General features: G+C 38.5%; 3 protein-coding genes across 4 annotated transcripts; all 3 read left to right on the forward strand.

Annotated features, from left to right (window-relative positions):
• Positions 1–1,857: 1,857 nt before the first annotated feature.
• On the forward strand, positions 1,858–5,400 carry LOC117304804 (serine-rich adhesin for platelets-like). Its single transcript, XM_033789417.1, has 6 exons — positions 1,858–1,867; positions 1,990–2,178; positions 2,435–2,608; positions 3,056–4,264; positions 4,730–4,814; positions 5,151–5,400. Exons 1-6 carry the CDS (start codon positions 1,858–1,860, stop codon positions 5,398–5,400), a joined length of 1,917 nt encoding a protein of 638 aa, XP_033645308.1.
• A 1,312-nt stretch (positions 5,401–6,712) lies between these two features.
• LOC117304305 lies at positions 6,713–10,634 on the forward strand. The gene is made up of 5 exons (XM_033788682.1): positions 6,713–6,871; positions 8,282–8,497; positions 9,123–9,213; positions 9,642–9,821; positions 9,989–10,634. Exons 1-5 carry the CDS (start codon positions 6,769–6,771, stop codon positions 10,278–10,280), a joined length of 882 nt encoding a protein of 293 aa, XP_033644573.1. The 5' UTR covers positions 6,713–6,768; the 3' UTR covers positions 10,281–10,634.
• A 2,194-nt stretch (positions 10,635–12,828) lies between these two features.
• LOC117304330 lies at positions 12,829–18,921 on the forward strand. 2 transcript variants are annotated; one of them, XM_033788718.1, is made up of 6 exons: positions 12,829–13,089; positions 15,012–15,221; positions 15,721–15,811; positions 16,489–16,542; positions 17,599–17,796; positions 18,367–18,921. In XM_033788718.1, the coding sequence occupies exons 1-6, from the start codon at positions 13,023–13,025 to the stop codon at positions 18,413–18,415; spliced, it is 669 nt and encodes a 222-aa protein (XP_033644609.1). In that variant the 5' UTR covers positions 12,829–13,022; the 3' UTR covers positions 18,416–18,921. The 2 variants fall into 2 exon arrangements, with proteins under 2 accessions (XP_033644609.1, XP_033644610.1); XM_033788719.1 differs by having other exon boundaries at positions 16,492–16,542.
• Positions 18,922–21,098: the final 2,177 nt, after the last annotated feature.

The following is a 21,098-nucleotide window of genomic DNA, read 5'->3' on the forward strand; positions in this document are numbered from 1 at the left end:
AAACTCACATTTGTTTCCATACGTCATGAAAATAGTACAAAGCCAAAACACTAATTTCTGAAGGAGTAACCAATAGGCAGGGTTATTTCACAAGGCAGTGATTAATACAAAAGTAATACAATACCTATATATAGGCCGAGCCTATAAAACAAAATACAAAATTAGCGTCCGGAATTCCTAAAAAACAAACACAAAAATTGTGTGTGTGTGTGGGGGGGGGGGGGGGGGGACATTTATCTTTATAATGTTTAATACTAACTGTATATCATTAAAGGAACACGTTGCCTTGGATCGGACGAGTTGGTCTATAAAATGCGTTTGAAACCGTTTGTTATGAAATGTAAATGGCTAGAAAGATGTTTTGACTCCCATAAATGGCCGACCGTGTTATTGGACGAGGTAAAAAGAAAAACACGCAATTTCGAGGCATATTTGTGTAGATCATTGTATTCTACTTTTACATCATCTTTCTAACCATATGCATTTTATAACAAACGGTCACAAACTGCTTTTCAAAGACCAACTCGACCAATCCAAGGCAACGTGTTCCTTTCATTAACTTGCTTTCTTACCTTCCTATAATTTCAACAGGCTCTATGTGCGAAATCGCATCTCTAGACAACTACAGCCAGTATGACTACCGTGGTTTCTGCCTCGTTTTCATCGACCATTCAAGAACTTGGTCGAGCGCCCTGAGTCTGTGCACACATCACGGCGGATGGTTGATGGAAATCCAGGACCAGAGCACCCAAGATTTTCTCGTAGACACGTTGAACAGTGACTTTGCAAAGGCACAATGGTGGATCGGGGCTAAGGTTGATGAGACGGTCACTGAACGAGCATGGCGATGGGTTGATGGTAAGATTTATATTTTTATTTTAATTTACAATTTTTTCTTCTTTTTAAAGGCACTAGACACCTTTGGTTATTGTCAAAGACCATTGTTCTCAATGGGTGTATTCCTACATATGCATAAAATAACCAGCTTCCAGTCATCAACCGAAATTAATTCAAGTAAAGTGCGCCCTCTGTCGGGTTATCACGCTACGTATGTTACGTTACATTACGTTATGTTACGTTACGCTACGTCACGAATATGGGATAGTAAATTCTCAGACCAAGACTAGGATATGACAAGCTTCAATTTCTTTCCTGATCTAAGTTTGTATATATCTATCTAAGTACCTTTTTGTTTTCTCATAACGATGTTTTTCCCCCCTCATAATTGTCTTAGACGACTTAGTTACCGTGCCAGGATGGTTCCCGGGTGAACCCAATTCGGAACAAGAAACCTGTATGGAATCACCCTATATTACCAGCTATAAGTGGAACAACCAGGAATGCGTCCAGGAAAACCACTTCATTTGTCGCTATGGTGAGAGCTTCTTTTTCATTGTTGACTCCTTTTGGGCTCCTTTGGCCCGAATCCTAATGGTGTGCTTTACAGAACCCCGAGATTCTCTTTAAGGCAGTGGACACTATTTGTAATTAGTCAAAATAACTATTAGCATAAAACCTTACTTAGTAACGAGTAATGGGGAGAGGTTGATAGTATAAAACATTGTGAGAAACGGCTCCCCCTGAAGTGACGTAGTTTTCGAGAAAGAAGTAATTTTCCACGAATCTGAAAGCACACAACTTCGTGTGACAAGGGTGTTTTTTCTTTTATGGTTATCTCGCAACTTCGACGACCATTTGAGCTAAAATTCTCACAGGTTTGTTATTTTATGCATTTGTTGAGATACACTAAGTGAGAAGACTGGTCTTTGACAATTACCAATAGTGTCCATTGTCTTTAACACAATGCAGAAACCCCGAAGTTGTACGAAATTCCTCCATAACGAATTGTGTCTCGTGATGAGAAGGGGTACGAAGTGTTCAAGGTACGCAGTGTCCAAAGTCACTTCGTACCTTGCAAAAGGTATGAATCAGGAAAAACATACACCAGCACAAACTTCCCATAACCTTGACCTATCATTCTGTCCACAGATATCCCTCACACTGCGTGTGGTGACCCAGGTCAACCATTACACGGACAGAGGACGGCAGATAATGGCACTTTCAACGTAGATGGCGTGGTTGTGTTCGGGTGTGACGACGGGTACGAACTAGAAGGGTCTGCGACTAGGACGTGTCTGTTGAGTGGACAATGGAGTGGGGAGAAAACCACCTGCAGAGGTATAGTTTTAATGAAAGTTGTGATCAATGTATTGTCGGTGTTGTGTTGTTGCTATTGTTGTTGTTGTTGTTCTTGTTTTTGCTGCTTCTTTTGGTGATGATGTTTTTGTTGTTGTTGTTGCTATTGTTGATGTTGCTGTAGTCGTTGTTGTCGTTATCGTCGTCGTCGTTGTCGTGGGAGTTTCCTTGACGGGAAGATCATCTAAACAAACAGTGTTAATTTTTCTAGTTTATAATTGTCTGAATTTATTCTCAGTCATTTCTTGCAGTCAACCGTCACCCATACCGAATGCTGACGTCACAGTTGTCTCCAGCGAGTACAGGGGAGTAGCCATCTTGTCATGCGCAGAAGGGTACCAACCAGAGGGCGATGAACTCATTGTATGTTTACACAGCGCCTTGTGGAGTCCGACCAACTTCTCGTGCACTGGTAACTTTTAAATTTTTCGTTTTGCATTTTAAAGTCACAGTTAATGATAAGGTACAACCTAACGCCAGAGTAGTTCACACTAAAGATTCACTGGTCAGTCATGACTCCTTTCCGGGTGCCAGGCTGACCACCGGGAAATTGGTTGGAAAATGTGAGCTTGACTTGGGTTCTGCATCAGTTCGACCCATTCATGGGTCTTTTTGACACTAATTCCGGGTCATCTGACCCAGAAAAGTGCCAGGCCCAACGTGAACCGGACCCGAGTCAATTAGTCTGCTCTACATTTAGTGTACGGGGTTCTTTAGAAAGATACTTAAAATTGCCATCCATCAAATTGATAAAATCACACTAGTTTTTAATGTAAAAATACCCAAGACAAGATCAAACTGTATGGTGAATTATTCATTTACTTATAATTAAATAATTATTTGTTCTTCCTGTATTCAGAAATTCTGATTACGACAAACAAAGCCATTACAGCTATGCTATCACCTGACATCATTACTATTAACGAGCCTTCAGTAACTACGGATTTAACAAATGCACCAACTCTCTTTACAACTGCGCCCTGGAAGACAAGCAGCGGTGTTGATGAGACTACACTCAACACATTGACAACATCTACAGTTGTCTCGACGACCGGTGACGAAGCTTCAACTGAACTCCAGACCACACACATTCATTCAAGGGAGTCCCCAACTACAGTGTCAACATCGTCTGATTCAACTACTTTTGGAGTTGAATCAACTACATCCACTACATCGGATGATGTTATTAGTGGAACTAGCCAATTACAAACTTCAGATTATGTTTCGTCGTCCTCTGACACTGTGTCAACATCGTCACACTACGACCAAACGGAGTCAACTACTTTTGGAGTTGAATCAACTACATCCACTACATCGGATGATGTTATTAGTGGAACTAGCCACCTACAAACTTCAGATTATGTTTCGTCGTCCTCTGACACCGTGTCAACATCGTCACACTACGACCAAACGGATTCAACTACTTTTGGAGTTGAATCAACTACATCAACAACATCGGATGATGTTATTAGTGGAACGAGCCACCTACAAACTTCAGATTATGTTTCGTCGTCCTCTGACACCGTGTCAACGTCGTCACACTACGACCAAACGGAGTCAACTACTTTTGGAGTTGACTCAACTACATCCATTACATCGGTGGTTGTTAGTGGAACTAGCCAACAACAAACCTCAGATTATGTTTCGTCAGTTTCAGATATAGTGTCAACATCGTCACACTACGACCAAACGGATTCGACTACTTTTGGAGTTGAACCAACTACATCAACAACATCGGATGATGTTCATAGTGGAGCTACCGAACTACAAACTTCAGACTATGTTTCTTCGGCTTCAACTATACTATCAACATCGTTACACTACGACCAAACCGATTCAGCTACTTTTGGAGTTGACTCTACTACATCAACTACATCGGTGGTTGTTAGCGGAACTAGCCAACAGCAAACATCAGATTTGGTTTCGTCGGCTTCAGATAGTGTATCAACATCGTTACACTACGACCAGAAATCTACTACTTTTGAAGTTGACTCAACTGCACCAGATGATGTTATTAGTGGAACTAGCCTAACACTAACTTCAGATTATGTTTCATTGGCGTCAGAAGGTGCGACGTCCAGCCTAGTTTCAAATGCACCGAGTATTTTTGACAAAATGAGTGAGTATAAAATAGATAGGTCTTCGATAGGCTTAGTCAAGTTAAACCATTACTACATTTAAAAGGTGTACTGTATTAGTGTGCGACATGCACAAGTCTACTCTAGTTGTGACGTCAGGTAGTCCACCCTCTGGGCGCCGCCATGCTTTTTGTTCAAGTTTACATGACAGTGACACGCAAGGTAGCTCAGCTCACAGGAGTCTTAAATTACAAATACTATCATAATGAGTAGTATAGTTACAGATATAGGAGTAATTACTTTATACAATAGGATATCTTTTAAACTTCAATGCACACACAAATGCAGAAACAATTTCTATTTCTTCGAAGTTCAAACTTTAACATTGATATTTATTTGTTATTTTTTATCTGAGGCAAATAACGAACATTGTTTATTCTTTTATTTTTTTCCAGCCGTTGTTGCATCTTTGAGTTTGATGACGTTCTTTGTAGTGGTGCTGTGCGTTCTCCTATTGATGCTCTTCTGCCACAGTAAAAGGTTAAAATATATCAACCTCTTTCTCTCCTTTGTTCATTTAGCTCATGGGCCATTTTACCGTGTGGCAAAGTTTCGTTTGAACCTTTTTATTCAAACTTGAATCACAAAAACGAAATTTGTAAAATTCATTGACTTGTATCATTTATTCCCATTATGAGAAAAGGCAATGTATAAAACAGACACTATTTAATATTTCTCCATAATAGTATTAGAGTTCATTGCACAAAAACAAAATGACGTTCATTTTTTGAAGAAAAAAGTAAGCAATTTGAATATAAAAATCGGTAACAAATTATAAAATTTATAAATATTTTTTATTTATTTTTATTTGTATAGTTCAGTTAACAAGATCTACCCAACGCAGGATACTGAAATGATGGATATAATATCACGTGCGCTCTCAGAAAACAATGCACTATCTGAAGAAGTTGTACCTAAGGAGTTTGTAGGAACGAAAGGTGGTTACCAGCAGCGGGCATCAGCAGCCACCCTACCGGAAAACGGAGCCACGTCACCGGAGAGGCGACTCGAATCTCCCGGTAGAAACGGAAAGCAGAATACCCCTCAACAGGCATGGGTTGCATAAATACATACCCTTAGCAACGAAAGTGGTTTATTGTACAATATTATTAACTAATATGCATTTTTTTGTATTTACATACCGAAAGGACATGGAACTGATTTTGGGTTGAACTATAAGGAAAATGTGTGATAGGGAAATCTGTTCTCGTGGGAATTTTAATAACATGGGCTGGAGGAAGATGGTTCAAAAGAGTTGTTTCTGTACAGTTAGCCGACTTCATTTTGTCTGCACCACCACTGTCGTGTAATGCTTTTCAATGGGGAAATTTTTGTCTTTCTAAGTCGATTCGAAAAAAAGAACCCTTAACAAGAAAGCAGGACATTTTTCAGGATGGCAATTTCCATTATCCGGGAATGTCCTGGGGTAGAAAGATGACATTTCTCCCTCAAATAATTTGAATCTGCGAACCTTCTTTAGGCATCTGAAAGCACACAATTTAATTGTGCAAACAAGTGTTTGTTTTTTCTTTCATAATTTTTTTGCAAATTTGATAGCCAATTGAGCCAAATGTTCACAGACTTGTTATTTTATACATTAATTTTCTTGTTCGAATACACCAAGTGAGACTACTGCTATTTGACAATTTTATCAAACGTGTCCACTGGCTTAAAGATAAACTGTAAATGGTACCATTGATTTGTAGGCCTACTGTGGCGTCACACTTTGCTTGCAGTTAAGATTGATTCAAAGTTAAGATCGAACCTTAATTAGCTCTCTGATGTGAAATCGGCCTCTCGATTTCACGAAACACTATAGATCTATCTTAAACTGCACGAGGTTGTTTCGAAAAGGCCGATACAACCATAAATCTATAAATACCGCCCTCTAATTTTTTTTAACGATCAAAACATTGTTACCAAAAAGGCGCTTTATTGTAGGAGCCATACTCACATTACCATATAAGGTCACTAAATGGAAGTTATAAATAAATACAACTTTTTCTAACTTGAGCTATTACACATTGTTTACAACGTAACACTCGATCTACAAACTCAAGTCGAGTAGAATCATTAGAATTAATTAAATACAAATAAACACAAGAAACTTTCGTTAGTTTTGAGACATTCTTGTCATCACACCCGCAAGTGAATATTGTCCCCCTTTATTTATTACTTTAGACCTGTTGTTTGTGATTGCTTTGATCGTGGCATGTAGCCATTCCTCCATGAATCAGTGACGCATAGGTCTTCTACGGGTAGATGGATTTCCAATAGCCTTGACAAAAACACAATGCTGTATACTTTCACAATGGACTACGTCACAATAGGGTGGCAAACAGCTATGTGTAAACACGGGCAGTGCGATTGAACTTATTTTGAGACGGAAAGGGTTGAGGGAAGGTTCCCGTCGATCTGTGGGAATCAGAGAGATATGTTTCGATTGTTTCGTCTTTGGGGAGGAAGGTGTTGCCCTTTGTCCGTACCAAGTATCAGGGCAGTTATTTACGTTGCGGTGTGCTCATACTTCTTTACAGGTAAGATTGTATTTATTGGTAATGTAGGAATTATGGTATAATATAAATTATAATTCGGTAAAACTTTAATGGTTATAATCATTGTCAAAAAGGCCGAATTGCTTGCACCTACGGTATTCATTTTCACGTATGAGAAACAATAATGACTTTCATTATACAACTTTTAGAACCAAACAAATGTCATTGGCTGTGATAACCTTTTAGCAAGTGTTAGTGAAATATGACCGGCTGATCATTGATGCCTCTCAAATGTTTTGTTTTAAACACTTATAAATCCGAATGTTTTTTTTTTTTTTTTTACAATCCACACAATGCTCAGTTTTAAACACATCCAGTCCATTGATTTAAAATGTAGTTTATTTTGATATTTACATATTAAGACATTTGTTACTTTCCAGACCAAATACAGGTGTAAAGGGGGCTGACAGGGGTAGGCCAACATAAGAATACCCCACAATCAATATAAAGAGACGTAGTAGTCAGACCACTGAATGATTGTTAGAGATTGAAACCTATAAAGTATAATACAAATTATAAAATAGTTGACTTGATATTGTAAACAATAAGAACAAATTAATGCTTTAGGAAAAAACAGAGTATTAAACAAATCCATGTTTAACAATGGTAGAAAGATTGTCAATCTATGACCCGAATTTGACTCGACCCCTCGGTTGAATTGGACAAGGTCAAAGATTGTGGACGATTTAATGGTTTAAGGGCAGGTCGCTTGCGGCAGAATGTTTTCAAAAGAATGAAAGTGAGTCGTATCCCAAAGACCCAATGTGTGTGATTGTGCATGGGATTAAACTTTAGTAGGCTGAATACATACACACATAATAGTTTTCTTTTATTTGCTGAACTTTATTAAATACAATTTGAATATGAGGTTGGGTGTGGAAAGGTTATATCCTCCATTTGTTTATTGTCTTCAAGAAATCTTTAAATGGGGTCTTGATCAATCAAGAACATACCACGCTAATACGACATGTATGGGTGAGGTTGTGCCTCTGATGTTCACAATACAAGCATTTCATGGAATTTGGCACACAGAGAGAGAAAGTCACGAGTTGGGTATTTTGGATATTGTGTGCTTCAAATTGATTGCAAAGTACATAGCCATCACCTGAAACAGCTTACAGCCAGTATTATCATACCAAAGCTTGTCTTCATTTGAAGAAGAAAAAAAAACACACAAAAGTTCAGCATTTTCCAGTTTCAACACAATAATGCATACCTTTATTTGAGTCGCACTATTAGTAAAGATTTTGAAATCGTTCCTAAAAATAAATATACTTTATGCTCTCACAACTACTCGGCTTATATTGATCAACGGTGTGTTAAATGTGCGCAATATTTAAACTTGTTAAAGTAAAAAATTCAACCAACTGATTTTTTCCCCTGCCGGTTCAGGATTGGCTGATGCTCATTGCACTGGTGGCTTATTTTGCGAGAGTCCATCCTACAGCTATAGAGCTCGTCATGACGGTAAACCAGGCGACTGCTACGATAACACAACGGTGCTGACTTACACGTGCACACAGGGTTTCCAACAAAATGGCGCCAGTTTTTTATCAACGTGTAATAGCACGTCAGGCGAGTGGAGCAACAAGGGATCTTGTGATATAGGTTCGTTTTTGAGAACTAAAACAACTTTAAGTGATGTTTGAAACTTTACATGGTGTGAATGATGAAAAGACATATAGATTATAGTAAAATTGCAGGTACAACCGTGTCTCTTTTGGAGGAAGTGTTGGCTCTGAAAAAAAACAGATTTTGTAAACTTTTATTGCTCCTTTCAGAGCCAACACCCCCTCAAAAGATAAGTATTACATGATTGTCCCAGCAAGTTTACTAAAACCTATAGTTTATTGTTAAAACAGCTTTGTTGGTAACCAGACAATAGGGCGCCCGTGGATGTTATGTTAACACTTGCATACAACATGGAGGAGTCTAACCTCCATGCATGCAACACCCACTTACTAACAAAAGTTGTCTGGTACATTATGAAAAAAAACCTCATCAACATCAACGTTTATGAACTATGCAAACCCATAACCAAAAGGAGTGAAAATATACTCTTTCCTCTTTTTAATAACAACTTTCAGAACAGCATATATAAACAACACTCTTACTGTTGACCCTCCATTATTTGCAGTAAGCACACAATAACGGTAAGCAATGGTTTTTGTATTAACTGTTTAATTTGAATTTGATATTTTTAGGAACTTTATTTTGTTGTGATATTTTCCAGATTTGCTGTCAATTGTGGTTGCGACTAGTCTCTCACTTACTGTTTTACTTGTCACTGTTACAATGATCTATATGGTACGAAGAAGTCGAAGGTAGGAACCGATTATAAATTCCACCATTTGGTTTGATAAAAGTGTTCGGGGCTGTCATGAATATGGTCTGGTTCAATGACTTTATTACTGTTTTAAAATTATCGTCACCAAACAAAATGGCTGCTTACGCGTGACGTCAATACATTTTTCGTTCATACAAACCGAATGTTCATTATTGATGTGCTATGACATTTTGTTTGAGTCTCTGAACGTATGTTACTGTGCTGTAGACTTGATTTCGAGTCGCTGGGTTCATTAACTGCTCCTCAGGGCTCATTTTCGTATGCAGTTAGAGGGCGCTATTTCAGATTAAGGTGATACAAATGTCAGACTAAGAAATCAGAATAACCCAGTAAATGATCTGCAATAATTATGTTAACGCTCTCTGTTTTTAATATCTAAATCACATTGACACCTTGTGTTAACAGGACGAGGCTGTACGACACCAATGACGACGTACCTGCGCAGGCGCAGACTTCATCTGTCACTCTCGTGAACGCAGCATTCTCCTATGACCAGTCGGATATCCCAGAACCAATCTATGCAAATAACATATGGTTTGAACAGGACGCCAGACCATCGCTACCATCCAACCAAGATACCAGTCGGTATGAATTAAAACCAGTTGAATTTCTTGTGTTGTTATATTGTGGCATTTTTGGGGCTTGTGAATCTACCAGGGAAGTAACAACAACCTCAGTCAAATTGACACTGCTATAATTAAGCCGTCAAACTTGAAGTACTTATACAACTTCGATTTCGTTTTTTTCTTCAGGGATTCTTCAAAGAAACCAGTTCGAGCAATGAAGCCCAATCCAAAGGGGAAGCAAGCACCACGTCCCCCTGTCCACAAAGTAAGACCGACCATCGAGCACGGATCTATACATGGGAAGGAAATTGCAAACGGGCACAACAATGATTATGATTTTGACGACGATTTTACAGACGAGGATGATTTCACTGATGGTGAATACGAAATTCCTAATCCGTTCCCAATTGCGAACTATGACTACCCGCATGAGCAGATATACATGAACCAATCTCACTTTCTACAACAAGATGGCTGACAAACTACAGATTGCTTTCGTTAAAGGCATTGGTAATTACTCAAAATAATTTTTAAGCATAACAACTTACTTGGTAACGAGCAATGGAGAGCCGTTGATAGAAAACATTGTGAGAAACGGCTCCTTCTGAAGTAATGTAGTTTTTGAGAAAGAGGTTATTTCTCACTCGAAATAAGACTTCAGAAGACTATTGCTGAAGCCTTTTATTATGCATCTGAAAGCACACAAAGTAATGCAACAAGGGTGTTTTTGCTTTCGTATTACTCTCCTACAAAATCGACCAATTGAACCCAAGTTTTCACAGGTGTGGTATTTTATGCATATGTTGGGATGCACCTACAAAGTGAGAATATGGTCTTTGACAATCAATACCTAACGTGTCCAGTGCCTTTCAAGCAGCTTGTTGTTGTTTGTGTGTTTGTTTGCTTAGTTGGGTGTTTGTATGGTTGTTTTTCTGTGTTGTCGTTCGTTGTTTTTTTCTTCTTCTGGTTGGGCTCATGCAATGTGTCTTAACAACTCTGATAATCAATCCTAGTTTAAAATATATGTATATATTTTTTTAATTAATAATAATTTTGTATTCAAATTTGTATATATTTTGTGTACAATTTACCTGAACTATTTCCCCACCAAGCATAACGGTAAACAACGAAATGGTTCTATACTTTAACTCATAAAAAATGTGGATAAGTTTAAAGAGGTCTGACTTGTTATGCTCAGCCATTTAAATTCCGATTGTGAAAATAATAAATATTTAATCTGTATTGATCAAACCCAAATTGCTTTTTAAACCGCTCATTGTTTTTACGACTGATGTAATGCAGAGATTTGTTTCAAGTACATTTTTAAATTTATTTATTATTAGTCCACAGTATCAAGCTCAGTCTATGATAAGCAAATATTACTATAATCTACAAAAAGACTACATTCGATGTTCAAACTAAATACTACAAGGGAGTCCAGTGAGGAACAGCCGTCGATTTCACCAATAACTTAGGATTAATCTTAGGACTTAATAGGACGAGTTAAGTTCCGTATCCGATCCGAAGGGGTAGGACGCATTGAACCCATCCCAAGTTAGGGCGGGTTACTAGTTCTAACTCGAGATAGGATTAATCCTAGCGTTTTGTGAAATCGGCTGCAGGAGCCGTAAGAGAACAACGTAATAGAATGGGACAAAATTACATGGCACTAGGTGGACTCAATGAGCAAGCTATTTTTAACCTAATTATGCAGAAGAACATACGTAAACACAACACACATAATACACACATACAAAGCACAAACACTACCGAATAATCAGGTCAGCAAGGGTGAATAAATAAGAAGAGTAAACCATTGGCATGAATTAACAGCAAATTTGAAATTATCAGACACGTGTTCTTTGTGCAAGGGTTTACAAGGTGAACCGACGCAATCTGCGGCCAACTTAGGGCAGAATTACCGGGCGAACTCCCACGCTTAAAGGGACACGTTGCATTGGATTAAGCGATATGGGCTCTGAAAAGCGTTTGTTATAAAATTGATATGGGTGAAGAAAAAAAAATGTTTAAAAAAGTAAAACGAGATTCATCTAAATGTGACTCGAATTTATTTATTTTTTTCACTTGGGGAACAAACATATATGGTTTCTTAATTTGGAATGACCAAATGTTTGACTCCAATAAATGAAAAGAAACCACACTAGTCCATCTAAGCACGGTTATTTACCATGCATGACAAAGCACACGGAACGAACGTCCGCAGTGCAGATGTCCCATGATGATCTTTTCCTGGAGATTCTGTCCCCGATTCTATGGGAAATAACTTGGGCTGGAGGAAGATGATTAAAAGAGGGCGTTATCAGAAGAAGTTTGTACACAGTTTGCCTATATATATAAATAATAAAACAAATTATGTTGTGTAAAAAGTGCTATATTGTGCAGAAACGTATGTACTTTTTAAAGGTTTTCTTTGTTCTAGTTGTACCCCAAAGAGAATTTCTTAATAAAGGGGAATAATAAGACAACATTGGGAAAAAGCCCACCTACCGCATCCGTAAGGATGTGTGCTATTGTCTTCTTTTTCTTCGTGATAAGCGCGTGCATCTCAGTGTATACTAAAGTCTAGTCGACAAAATAGTTACCAGCAGCATTATCATTTATAACCGATTCCAACTGTGATACTGAAGTTACAAGATTTATACAAAAAGCTTTGTTTGAGGGCGCTATTAATTACGTATAATGACGTCATTGATTTCCTTACAAATGTTTATTACTTTTTAAAATACGCACAAGTTTAACTATTGTCAGTTTGAGAGATGTGTCCTATAAACAAGTACAACCAAAACATTTGGCACCATAAGTTAGCATTTGGCAAAGTAAAGGTATACCATTCAGCAATGTCACTATAGGGTATCTGGGTCATTTTACGGCAAGTGAATTTCATTACAAAGGTAGTTAGATTATGCAAATTGATGCGTGTCCTTTTTTTGGCCTTTTTATAACTGAAATGTGTATGTAATTTTTTACGACTATTGTGTGATAGTATTAAACGCCTCAAACTCGATCATCCGCGAACATCGTACCAGGAAACGACATACTCATGGTTTATAAGACTGCATATAACAACAACATTTTTGACCAAATGCAGGTGTCAAAGTTGACAGTTTGTAGCTTATATTTAGGAAATTAACGAGGTTTGGTTTTCAGGTGAGATTTACAAAGAACTTTCTGTCGTGTAGTTGGCTTCGAAAAGGACTTGATGGGATCTAGATTCCCGTTGATGACTGCGGTTCATATAGCGGTTTTGGCGTTCCACTATGGTGCAGGTAATCTTCAATTCTTTTAAATCATTATTTGCTTAGTTTTGGTATAACACAGAAGTAGTTTTTGTTTACCATAAATTATCTTTGGGACTGAATTAACTACAGTAAGAATCATCTTTTGAATGGGTAAAGAGATAAGTTATTTTATTTTTTGAAACTACTCAGGAGAAATATTTAAAACATAACAACCGAAAAGTGTCATTGAAAACAAGAATGTTGACGAACATACGAACCACCGTTGCTTATTTCAATAGACTGTTATCATGCTGCCACCATTTTGGTCATGTTCCCTGTATCCCATAACAGTAATGTATGCTAATACAGGATGCCTTCAGGATGCCTTCAGATAAATGTTGTCAAGCTGATCATAGCATACTAATCGAATCGTCGACGCTTCAAAATTAACACCCATATTAATGCTTAATAAAAACCATTTAATTCGCTCTTCTTCGAAGAAAAAGCGTAAAATTTACACTTTTGCTCATTTTGAAAAGAAATTTGAATAAATTATACTTAATGTTTATACGGCCAAAGGGCTCGTCCACTGGTGGGCCTCCTTTTTGCTAGCTCTTTTAGCCTTTGCAAAAGTTATGTGCAATAGATTTGGGATTTCCCCCATGATCAAAAGGCGGTCCATGCACATAGCAAATGTTTGCGCAATAAATTGGGAATTCCCATTAAAAAGGGAACCATTTAGACATACCCATTGTAATAAAAGTTGGTGACGTTGATCTCTGTAATTAAAGCTGCCGCGGTAAATATTTTAAGTTCTTCTTTGCAAAGACCCGTAAAAGTAGAAATATCGCTGCATCTTGTAGATCTTGTGGTAAAGGGATCCGCAGCCGCCAAAACGCTCAAGGATTTATCCGTTCTCGAGTTAGGACGAGTTAAAGCCATTGGACACTTTCGATAAACAGTATTGTCCAAGGCCCACACTTCGTGTATCCATGGAGATTCCTCCATGGTGTATCACAACTTATATATAAAACAACAAACCTGTGAAAATTTAGGCTTAATTGGTCGTCGAAGTCGGGAAAAAATAACGGGAAAACCTACCCTTGTTTCCGCACGTTTCGCCGTGTCATGACATGTGTTTAAAATAAATCCGTAATTCTCGTTATCGAGAATTGATATTGTTTTAATGGTTTCTCAAAAAGTAAAGCATTTCATGGATTAATATTTCAAGAGGAGTCTTTCACCATTACCTTCTGTAAACCCTGTCAGTTATTTGTAAATCTGTGAACTTTTTGGTTTGTTTCTGTACCGAAAGTGTCCAATGGCTTTAAACCCGTCTATACTTAGGATGGGTTTAATGCGTCCAAACGTGTTCGAATACGGGACTTAGGGACTTAGGAGCTTACATTGGGGTGTGAAACGGCTCCTAGAGGTATAGCGGTCTAGAACCCGAGAAGTGCCCCATAAACACAACAAGTTATCCAGAAACCCTATTGTTCATACTACTCATGCACCCCAAGAAATAATAAAGTTGAAGGAACACGTTGCCTTGGATCGGTCGAGTTGGTCTTTGAAAAGCGTGTGAAACCGTTTGCTATAAAATGCATATGGTTAGAAAGATATTTTAAAAGTAGAATACAATGATCCACACAAACTTACCTCGAAATTGCTTTCCTTTTCCTTTGCGAACTAACACGGTCGGCCATTTATGGGAGCCACAAATTTGACTCCCATATTATGGCCGACCATGTTAGTCGACGAGGTAAAAGGAAAACCACGCCATTTCGAGTGATACTTGTCTGGATCATTATATTCTACTTTTAAAATATCTCTCTAAGCATATGCTTTTTTTGACAAACGGTTACAAACGCTTTTCAAAGACCAACTCGACCGATCCATTGTAACGTGTTCCTTTAATAGTGTAGCGACGGTGATCTTATCACTGGTTCCCTGTGTGGCTTGCTTTTCAGACTTGGTAACCGCCTACTGTTATGTACCAATGTGCCCACGACCCCATGTTACATACCCAGAGAGCATTGTTGAGGCAGAGGATTGCTACAAAAAAGCTACAGTCATCTCGATCGGGTGTGCTGCTGGATTCCGGAAAAATGGCGCCAGTTACTCCGTAAAGTGTGATGGTCAGTCCGGCGAGTGGATCCCGGTTGGATCTTGTAGTATAGGTCGGTTAAATTTAGATTTCCATTTGATTCATGAAAATCTTCCCCTATCCAATATTATAGCAGTTAAAGGCAGTGGACACTATTGGTAATTACTCAAAATAATTATTGGCATAAAACCTTTCTTGGTGATGAGTAATGGAGAGAGGTGGATGGTATAAAACATTGTGAGAAACGGCTCCCTCTGAAGTTCCGTAGTTTTCGAGAAAGAAGTAATTTTCCACGAGTTTGATTTCGAGACCTCAGATTTAAAACTTGAGGTCTCGAAATCAACAATTAAACCGTACAACTTCATGAGACAAGGGTGTTTTTTCTTTCATTATTATCTCGCAAGTTCGATGACCGATTGAGCTAAAATTTTCACAGGTTTATTATTTTATTCATATGTTAAGATACACAAACTGTGAAGGCTAGTCTTTGACAATTACCAATAGTGTCCATTGCCTTTAAACTTCTAATTGTTTTAATAATTTCTGTTTCTATGGCTGTCCCTATTTTGCAGAATTGTCTTCTTTCATCTTGGGCACTGTGGCGTTTGTACTGGTCGTACTATCGGCTGCTTTCTTGATCTTTACTTTTCGAAGAAATCGCAGGTACATTTGACGCTTTGGTTAAATTAAAATTGTTATATTGGGATAAAGGCAATCCCAAAAGATTCACTCTGCATCTATTTCTGGGTTTAATTTGTATACTGTTTGTAGACGAGAAAAACTATAACAGACATGCCATTTTATAACAGAATGTCCGAAAATGTCAAAATATGAAGAAAGAACCGCATGGCAAAGTAATCGCTATTTTGGAACTTAAGTTTATTTGAAGTGAAACACTTGCACTGTCCTAAAAGATAAAACAAAGAGCTGTTTGTGACCGAATAATGTGTGTGAACCTCACATGACATGGAGGTGCTAATGAATCATTATCATTATGGAGGTGCCAATGAATCATAAGTTTATGTTTGGGCTAATGAATCATTATTATTTTACTCAATTCATCACAGCATGCAAAAGAAATAACTATTATATTGCCTTTGTGCCCGGGTGGCAGGAGATTCTTTCCCCCACAGATACCCCCCCGTCCCCACCCCACCCCACCCCACCCCCACATTACGGCTAGTTAGTCTTACTACTTTTACAAAATAAAGTCGCTGAAGTCGACCAGCAGAAATGTGTGTTTTTTCTTCCTGCAATACTTTCCCCTCAATTCGGATTGTTGAACTGCTAAGTGTTAAGAAAGCATCTAATCTGAATTGGTATTTTTTCTGTGTGTTTAGTAGAAGAACTATGCAGGTGACCAATGTTTCTCGAAGAGCAGGCCAGAATGAAAGGTACATAAAATAATCACACAGAGTTAGCACGTGTACTGACAGTACTGCATCAGCTGCAGTAAGAGTGAATTGCAACTGACGAAAATCATATTCCAATATTCAGTTTAGAAAAAACAATTGAGACAAGTGTTATGATAATTATTTTAAAACCATCCTTTGAAATTATGTAAAGTGCAACATAATTGTACATGTATGGAAGGTTGTGTTAAATAAATAAAGATGTATAAAGATTTATGCACGAATTAGTGTTTTGCTGAGACAGCTACAGTACACGTGCTTCCCCGGTGGGTTTTTAATAGGGAGGATGAATAACGTCCTCAACAAGCTGACAGACAAGGAGTTCCAGATGGCCACAATGAAGAGTGAACAAAAAGTGCAGTCTTGGGTTTTTTTCTGTGTCTGTAAATACCCTTTTTCGACATAATTCTTTTGGCTCTCATAATGCACTGACAAACATGTAACATTATTATTGGGCTCTTACCAGTGGAAACTTTGGAACGCTAGGTGGCAGCAGACTTACTAGGTAAATGTCAATTGTTTACGTAGTTCTGAGCATGCGCACGTTACTGAGAATAATGGAATAAACCTGGTAAGTCTGCTGCCACCTAGCGTTCCAAATTATTGTGCCCAATTGAAATTACCCGTACTGATGCACTTCAGTCTCCTACCCTTTATCCCACCTCTTGAAAACCTTAATTGACGTCATCAACGCCGCCATTTTAGAGACAAACCAATATTGAAACAATGATCGGTTTTGTATGCGCAAGGCACATAATGGGGGCTTTTATGAACTCTATGTGGCAGGGTAAATCAATTGTCAATTGGTTTTGTGCGCGTGCTCAGAACAACGTTACCTGGTAAGACTGCTGTCACCAAGCGTTCCAAAGTCTCCCATTGCCCAATAAACAACCTCTTTTGACTTCTAGGCGCCGTGCCTTACTCATAAGCCTAAAATGCATGTCAAGTGTCTCTAGGATGTTCTCTACTCAACCCAACCTCTGTTTTCTGGCGTCGGGCCAGCATAAAATCTTATTTTACCTATTGTTTCTAATACAGAACCGAACACGTCGAATCACGTCGAACATGTCGAATCACGAGGGTAGTCAACATAGGGTACGACCCGCGGGGGCCGTCCAACGACATTCACCTCGCTGAGATCCACCCCGACCCACCCTCCCGCATCCGAGGACTTATAAATCCTAATTGTACAAACAATCAGCAAGAATTTAGTTTCACTAGCAGTGACATGTACGGGTAAATATTACATTAATCCAAGGCTACTTAAAATTCATAAAGTTTTGTTTTGTACAAGGTTAAAGCCTGGTTCAAACTTCCTGCGACTGAATGCGAATGCGATATGAAACTTTGACGTCACGGGGCCGTTTTTGTTTTGCAGGAGTAGAGCACAGTCAACTGCTGCGAATTTTTCGTTGCGAATTTTTGACGTCAAAGTTCGTATCACATTCGCATTTGCAGGAAGTATGAACCGGGATTCAATCCGGCTTTTGATGAAACCAAAGCCTACAGATACGGATTTAAAAAGGCACTCGATAAACATAAATTTGGGTGTTTAAAACCCAAAGTTTAAGAGCTTATTATTTTATTAAAATTTACTCCCGAAATACGATTATTATTTCAAGTTACGGATAATTATTAGCATAAGTTATTGTTGTTAGCATTACGGATTAATTACCCGTAGAGTACTTCAGGTTAAAAGGTCATGCATCATGCTGTCCAGTTACGTCTTTCCTTAACCACAAATTTAATACTTTTTGCCCTGTCGTACGTAACCACCAACTTTCCATCTGTTGATCTATCACTCAGGCCACCTCCAAATAGCCAAGTACCTGACGTCACACTTCGAGGCTCATAGTTAACGGCAGATACTAGCCTGACCCGATGGCCGGACCTTGCAGTATACCTTTGACCGACTGACCTTTGATCTCGCACTCATTTCAACCGGAGATTCGCAGTCGGTTCTCATGTTATATAGGCTATACATAACTTGAATAATTAGCATACATAGCGAGTATAACTCTACATGAGCATTGTGCACTTGTACGCTGCATGCAGACGGTCAAAAGTACAAACTTATACATCACCTCGGAACAATCATAACACTCATATGGAAAGCTTAATATACGTCACAGCACAACCATCCAATGAAATCATTGTATTTAAATGCAATAATTAGGCCTGTAAGAACCCGTGTATTGTCTAAAGGCCGAGTCACACTGCAGCGATAACGAAACATAGTTGTGATTCTGTCATTATTTTGGTTTAGTTCTATCGTCGTGGCCGTCTTGTGGTAATTGTATTGTTTGTTTGTTTGGTTTTGTTTGAGGAGTTAGTTTGAGGTGTTTGTTTTTCTGGTTGGGTGTTTTGTTTTTGCGTTTCGTTTATCCGTCTCGTTTTGATGTTATTGTTGTTACTATACGCTTTGTTTTATAATTTAAATGATCTTATTACCTTCCTTTGTTTTGTAAAAGGCATCCCAGCTTACAAGCTTTGCTTTAATAGGCCATGCCTCCATACAGTTTTCAGTCTTGTAACATCCTATTGTTTGTATTTGTATATTGTGTTTGTATGGAAATAAATGTTGATTGATTGAAAACGACAACGATAACAGCGCAAACATTCTATTGGTTGTATTGCTCCACTCAGAATCCGCCCATGCGCTTAATCAACCAATCAAGGGCGTGCATTTTTAACGTTCTCTTTTTCGTTTTCGTTCTCGCTATCGAGGCTTGTGTGACCAGTTTAGAACCGTTGTTGACCCTCCAGACCTTACCTTCATCTCACGGACGCCACCAACTTTGAAATGGTGTGTGTGCAGTTCAACCATCATACTCGGGGGAATTTGAGAGACGGAAGCTTGATGCAGCCGTAAGCAACGTCTCAATGACAAATCCGTATTGTACTCCCAACAATATTTAACATAAAACAGCAGTGGAAATACTATCTACTTGCCGACTTGAAACTAACCTTACAATTTGGCTTATGTAACTCGATGTCAAAAGAACTTCAACCTTTTAAAAAAAGTATATATATTTTCTGTAATAAATAAAAGAAACAACCAAAATAACATGTTTTGTGTGGGTCCCTCTTCTGGTCACTCAAATTCCCTCGGGGAATAGACGTACACTAGTATAAAACCTCATTGTCGGTCATTATGTGTATACTAATATTTTGTCTTTGCTCATTATTATTCCAGAAAGTTATAACTTTAAAGGCTGATATAATCATTGTGGCCAGCCTCATGTTGGTATTATTATTAAAATAAAAGTGTATTGAGTTCATTATTCAATAAAGTCATTGTTTTCAGATTATTAAAATTGATAAGTCAGTCTGCTCGTAAATAATGGTTTATTCATTAAAAACACAGTAATAGTTGGGAAAAACTTGGACTTTCTGGGGGGGGGGGGAGGGACCTCACAGGATTTTCCCGCCAGGAACCACCACAAGTTTTCCCAGGAACCCCCACAGGGTTTCCCCAGGGATCCCACAGGGTTTCAACATACACCCCAAAAGATGGTCTCATCAGGAATACCGACAGGATTTCCACGGGATCGCACAGGCACACCTCATGATTCCATAAGGAACCCTTCAGGGTTTTCACAGGAACCCCACAAGAACACCATATGGGTTCCATAGGAGCCCCCCACAAGGTTTCCACAGGGACCCCCACAGATACCCCACAAGGACACCATATGGTTTCCACTTAGGTTGTGATAGTACTCGCAAATCTCATTGATTCAGGCGTAGAGTACTCGTTTCATACCTCAACTACCCAAGGGATAGTAGAGAGTAGTGTGATGTTAGCTCTTTCAAACAGTTGTGAGCAACATGCATTGGCACCATGAATTCAGTCATGCTGAATCAGGAGTCATTTAGCTACGCAGATCATTCCAATGACCCACTCTCAGGGTTAAACTCAATACCCACGGTATGTATTTTTTGGAACTAAATATAATAGTTTTTCAATTGAACATCCTCGGCCGGCCTAAGCCATATGAGGTCACACACATTAATTAAGTGTGAACTACTGCGCATGACAGGTTGTTGAATGAACAATTGATATTGAATAAATATCAAGTTTTATATGTATGCATAATAAATTAGATTACGACCGAGCTGCTTTGGCACAAAAAGTTGATTTAGCATTAAAATATCTCGCTGTTTTGCACATGTTACTGTCAAAAGTGTCAAGCCATTATTGAGTTTGACTGGTATTTAGCTGCTGTTTCCTTAATCATAACAATTTTTGAGTGGTAATCTGATTTTACTAAAGCAAGATTTTTTTTAGCAATTCTTTTTGCTTAGCAGCTCTCTGAAACGAGGCCCAAGTCATAAGGTGTGCCCACACTTTGTTCACACTGTGGGCCAGGAGATAACAGTTTGTTCACAATTTGGATTGACAGACAATCCCACGTACTGTCATAAGGTGTGCCCACATTGTGGGCCAATAGAGGGAAATATGAAAATATAACAGTAGCACACTGTCGTAAGGTGTGTCCACACTGTGTTCCCACTGTGGGCAAAAAGAGGATTATCAT

Source organism: Asterias rubens, chromosome 21 (genome assembly GCF_902459465.1).
Source record: "Asterias rubens chromosome 21, eAstRub1.3, whole genome shotgun sequence".
In the NCBI taxonomy this organism is placed as follows: Eukaryota; Metazoa; Echinodermata; class Asteroidea; order Forcipulatida; family Asteriidae; genus Asterias; species Asterias rubens.

Coding starts and splice junctions, on each gene's coding strand:
- LOC117304804 (XM_033789417.1), top strand. Junction 2,179..2,434: donor GGAGAAAACCACCTGCAGAG/GTATAGTTTTAA, acceptor ATTTATTCTCAG/TCATTTCTTGCAGTCAACCG. Junction 2,609..3,055: donor GACCAACTTCTCGTGCACTG/GTAACTTTTAAA, acceptor TCCTGTATTCAG/AAATTCTGATTACGACAAAC.
- LOC117304305 (XM_033788682.1), top strand. CDS start 6,769: ATGTTTCGATTGTTTCGTCTTTGGGGAGGAAGGTGTTGCCCTTTGTCC. Junction 8,498..9,122: donor CAAGGGATCTTGTGATATAG/GTTCGTTTTTGA, acceptor GATATTTTCCAG/ATTTGCTGTCAATTGTGGTT. Junction 9,214..9,641: donor ATGGTACGAAGAAGTCGAAG/GTAGGAACCGAT, acceptor TTGTGTTAACAG/GACGAGGCTGTACGACACCA.
- LOC117304330 (XM_033788718.1), top strand. CDS start 13,023: ATGGGATCTAGATTCCCGTTGATGACTGCGGTTCATATAGCGGTTTTG. Junction 15,812..16,488: donor ACTTTTCGAAGAAATCGCAG/GTACATTTGACG, acceptor CTGTGTGTTTAG/TAGAAGAACTATGCAGGTGA. Junction 17,797..18,366: donor ACTAGCAGTGACATGTACGG/GTAAATATTACA, acceptor TCTATCACTCAG/GCCACCTCCAAATAGCCAAG.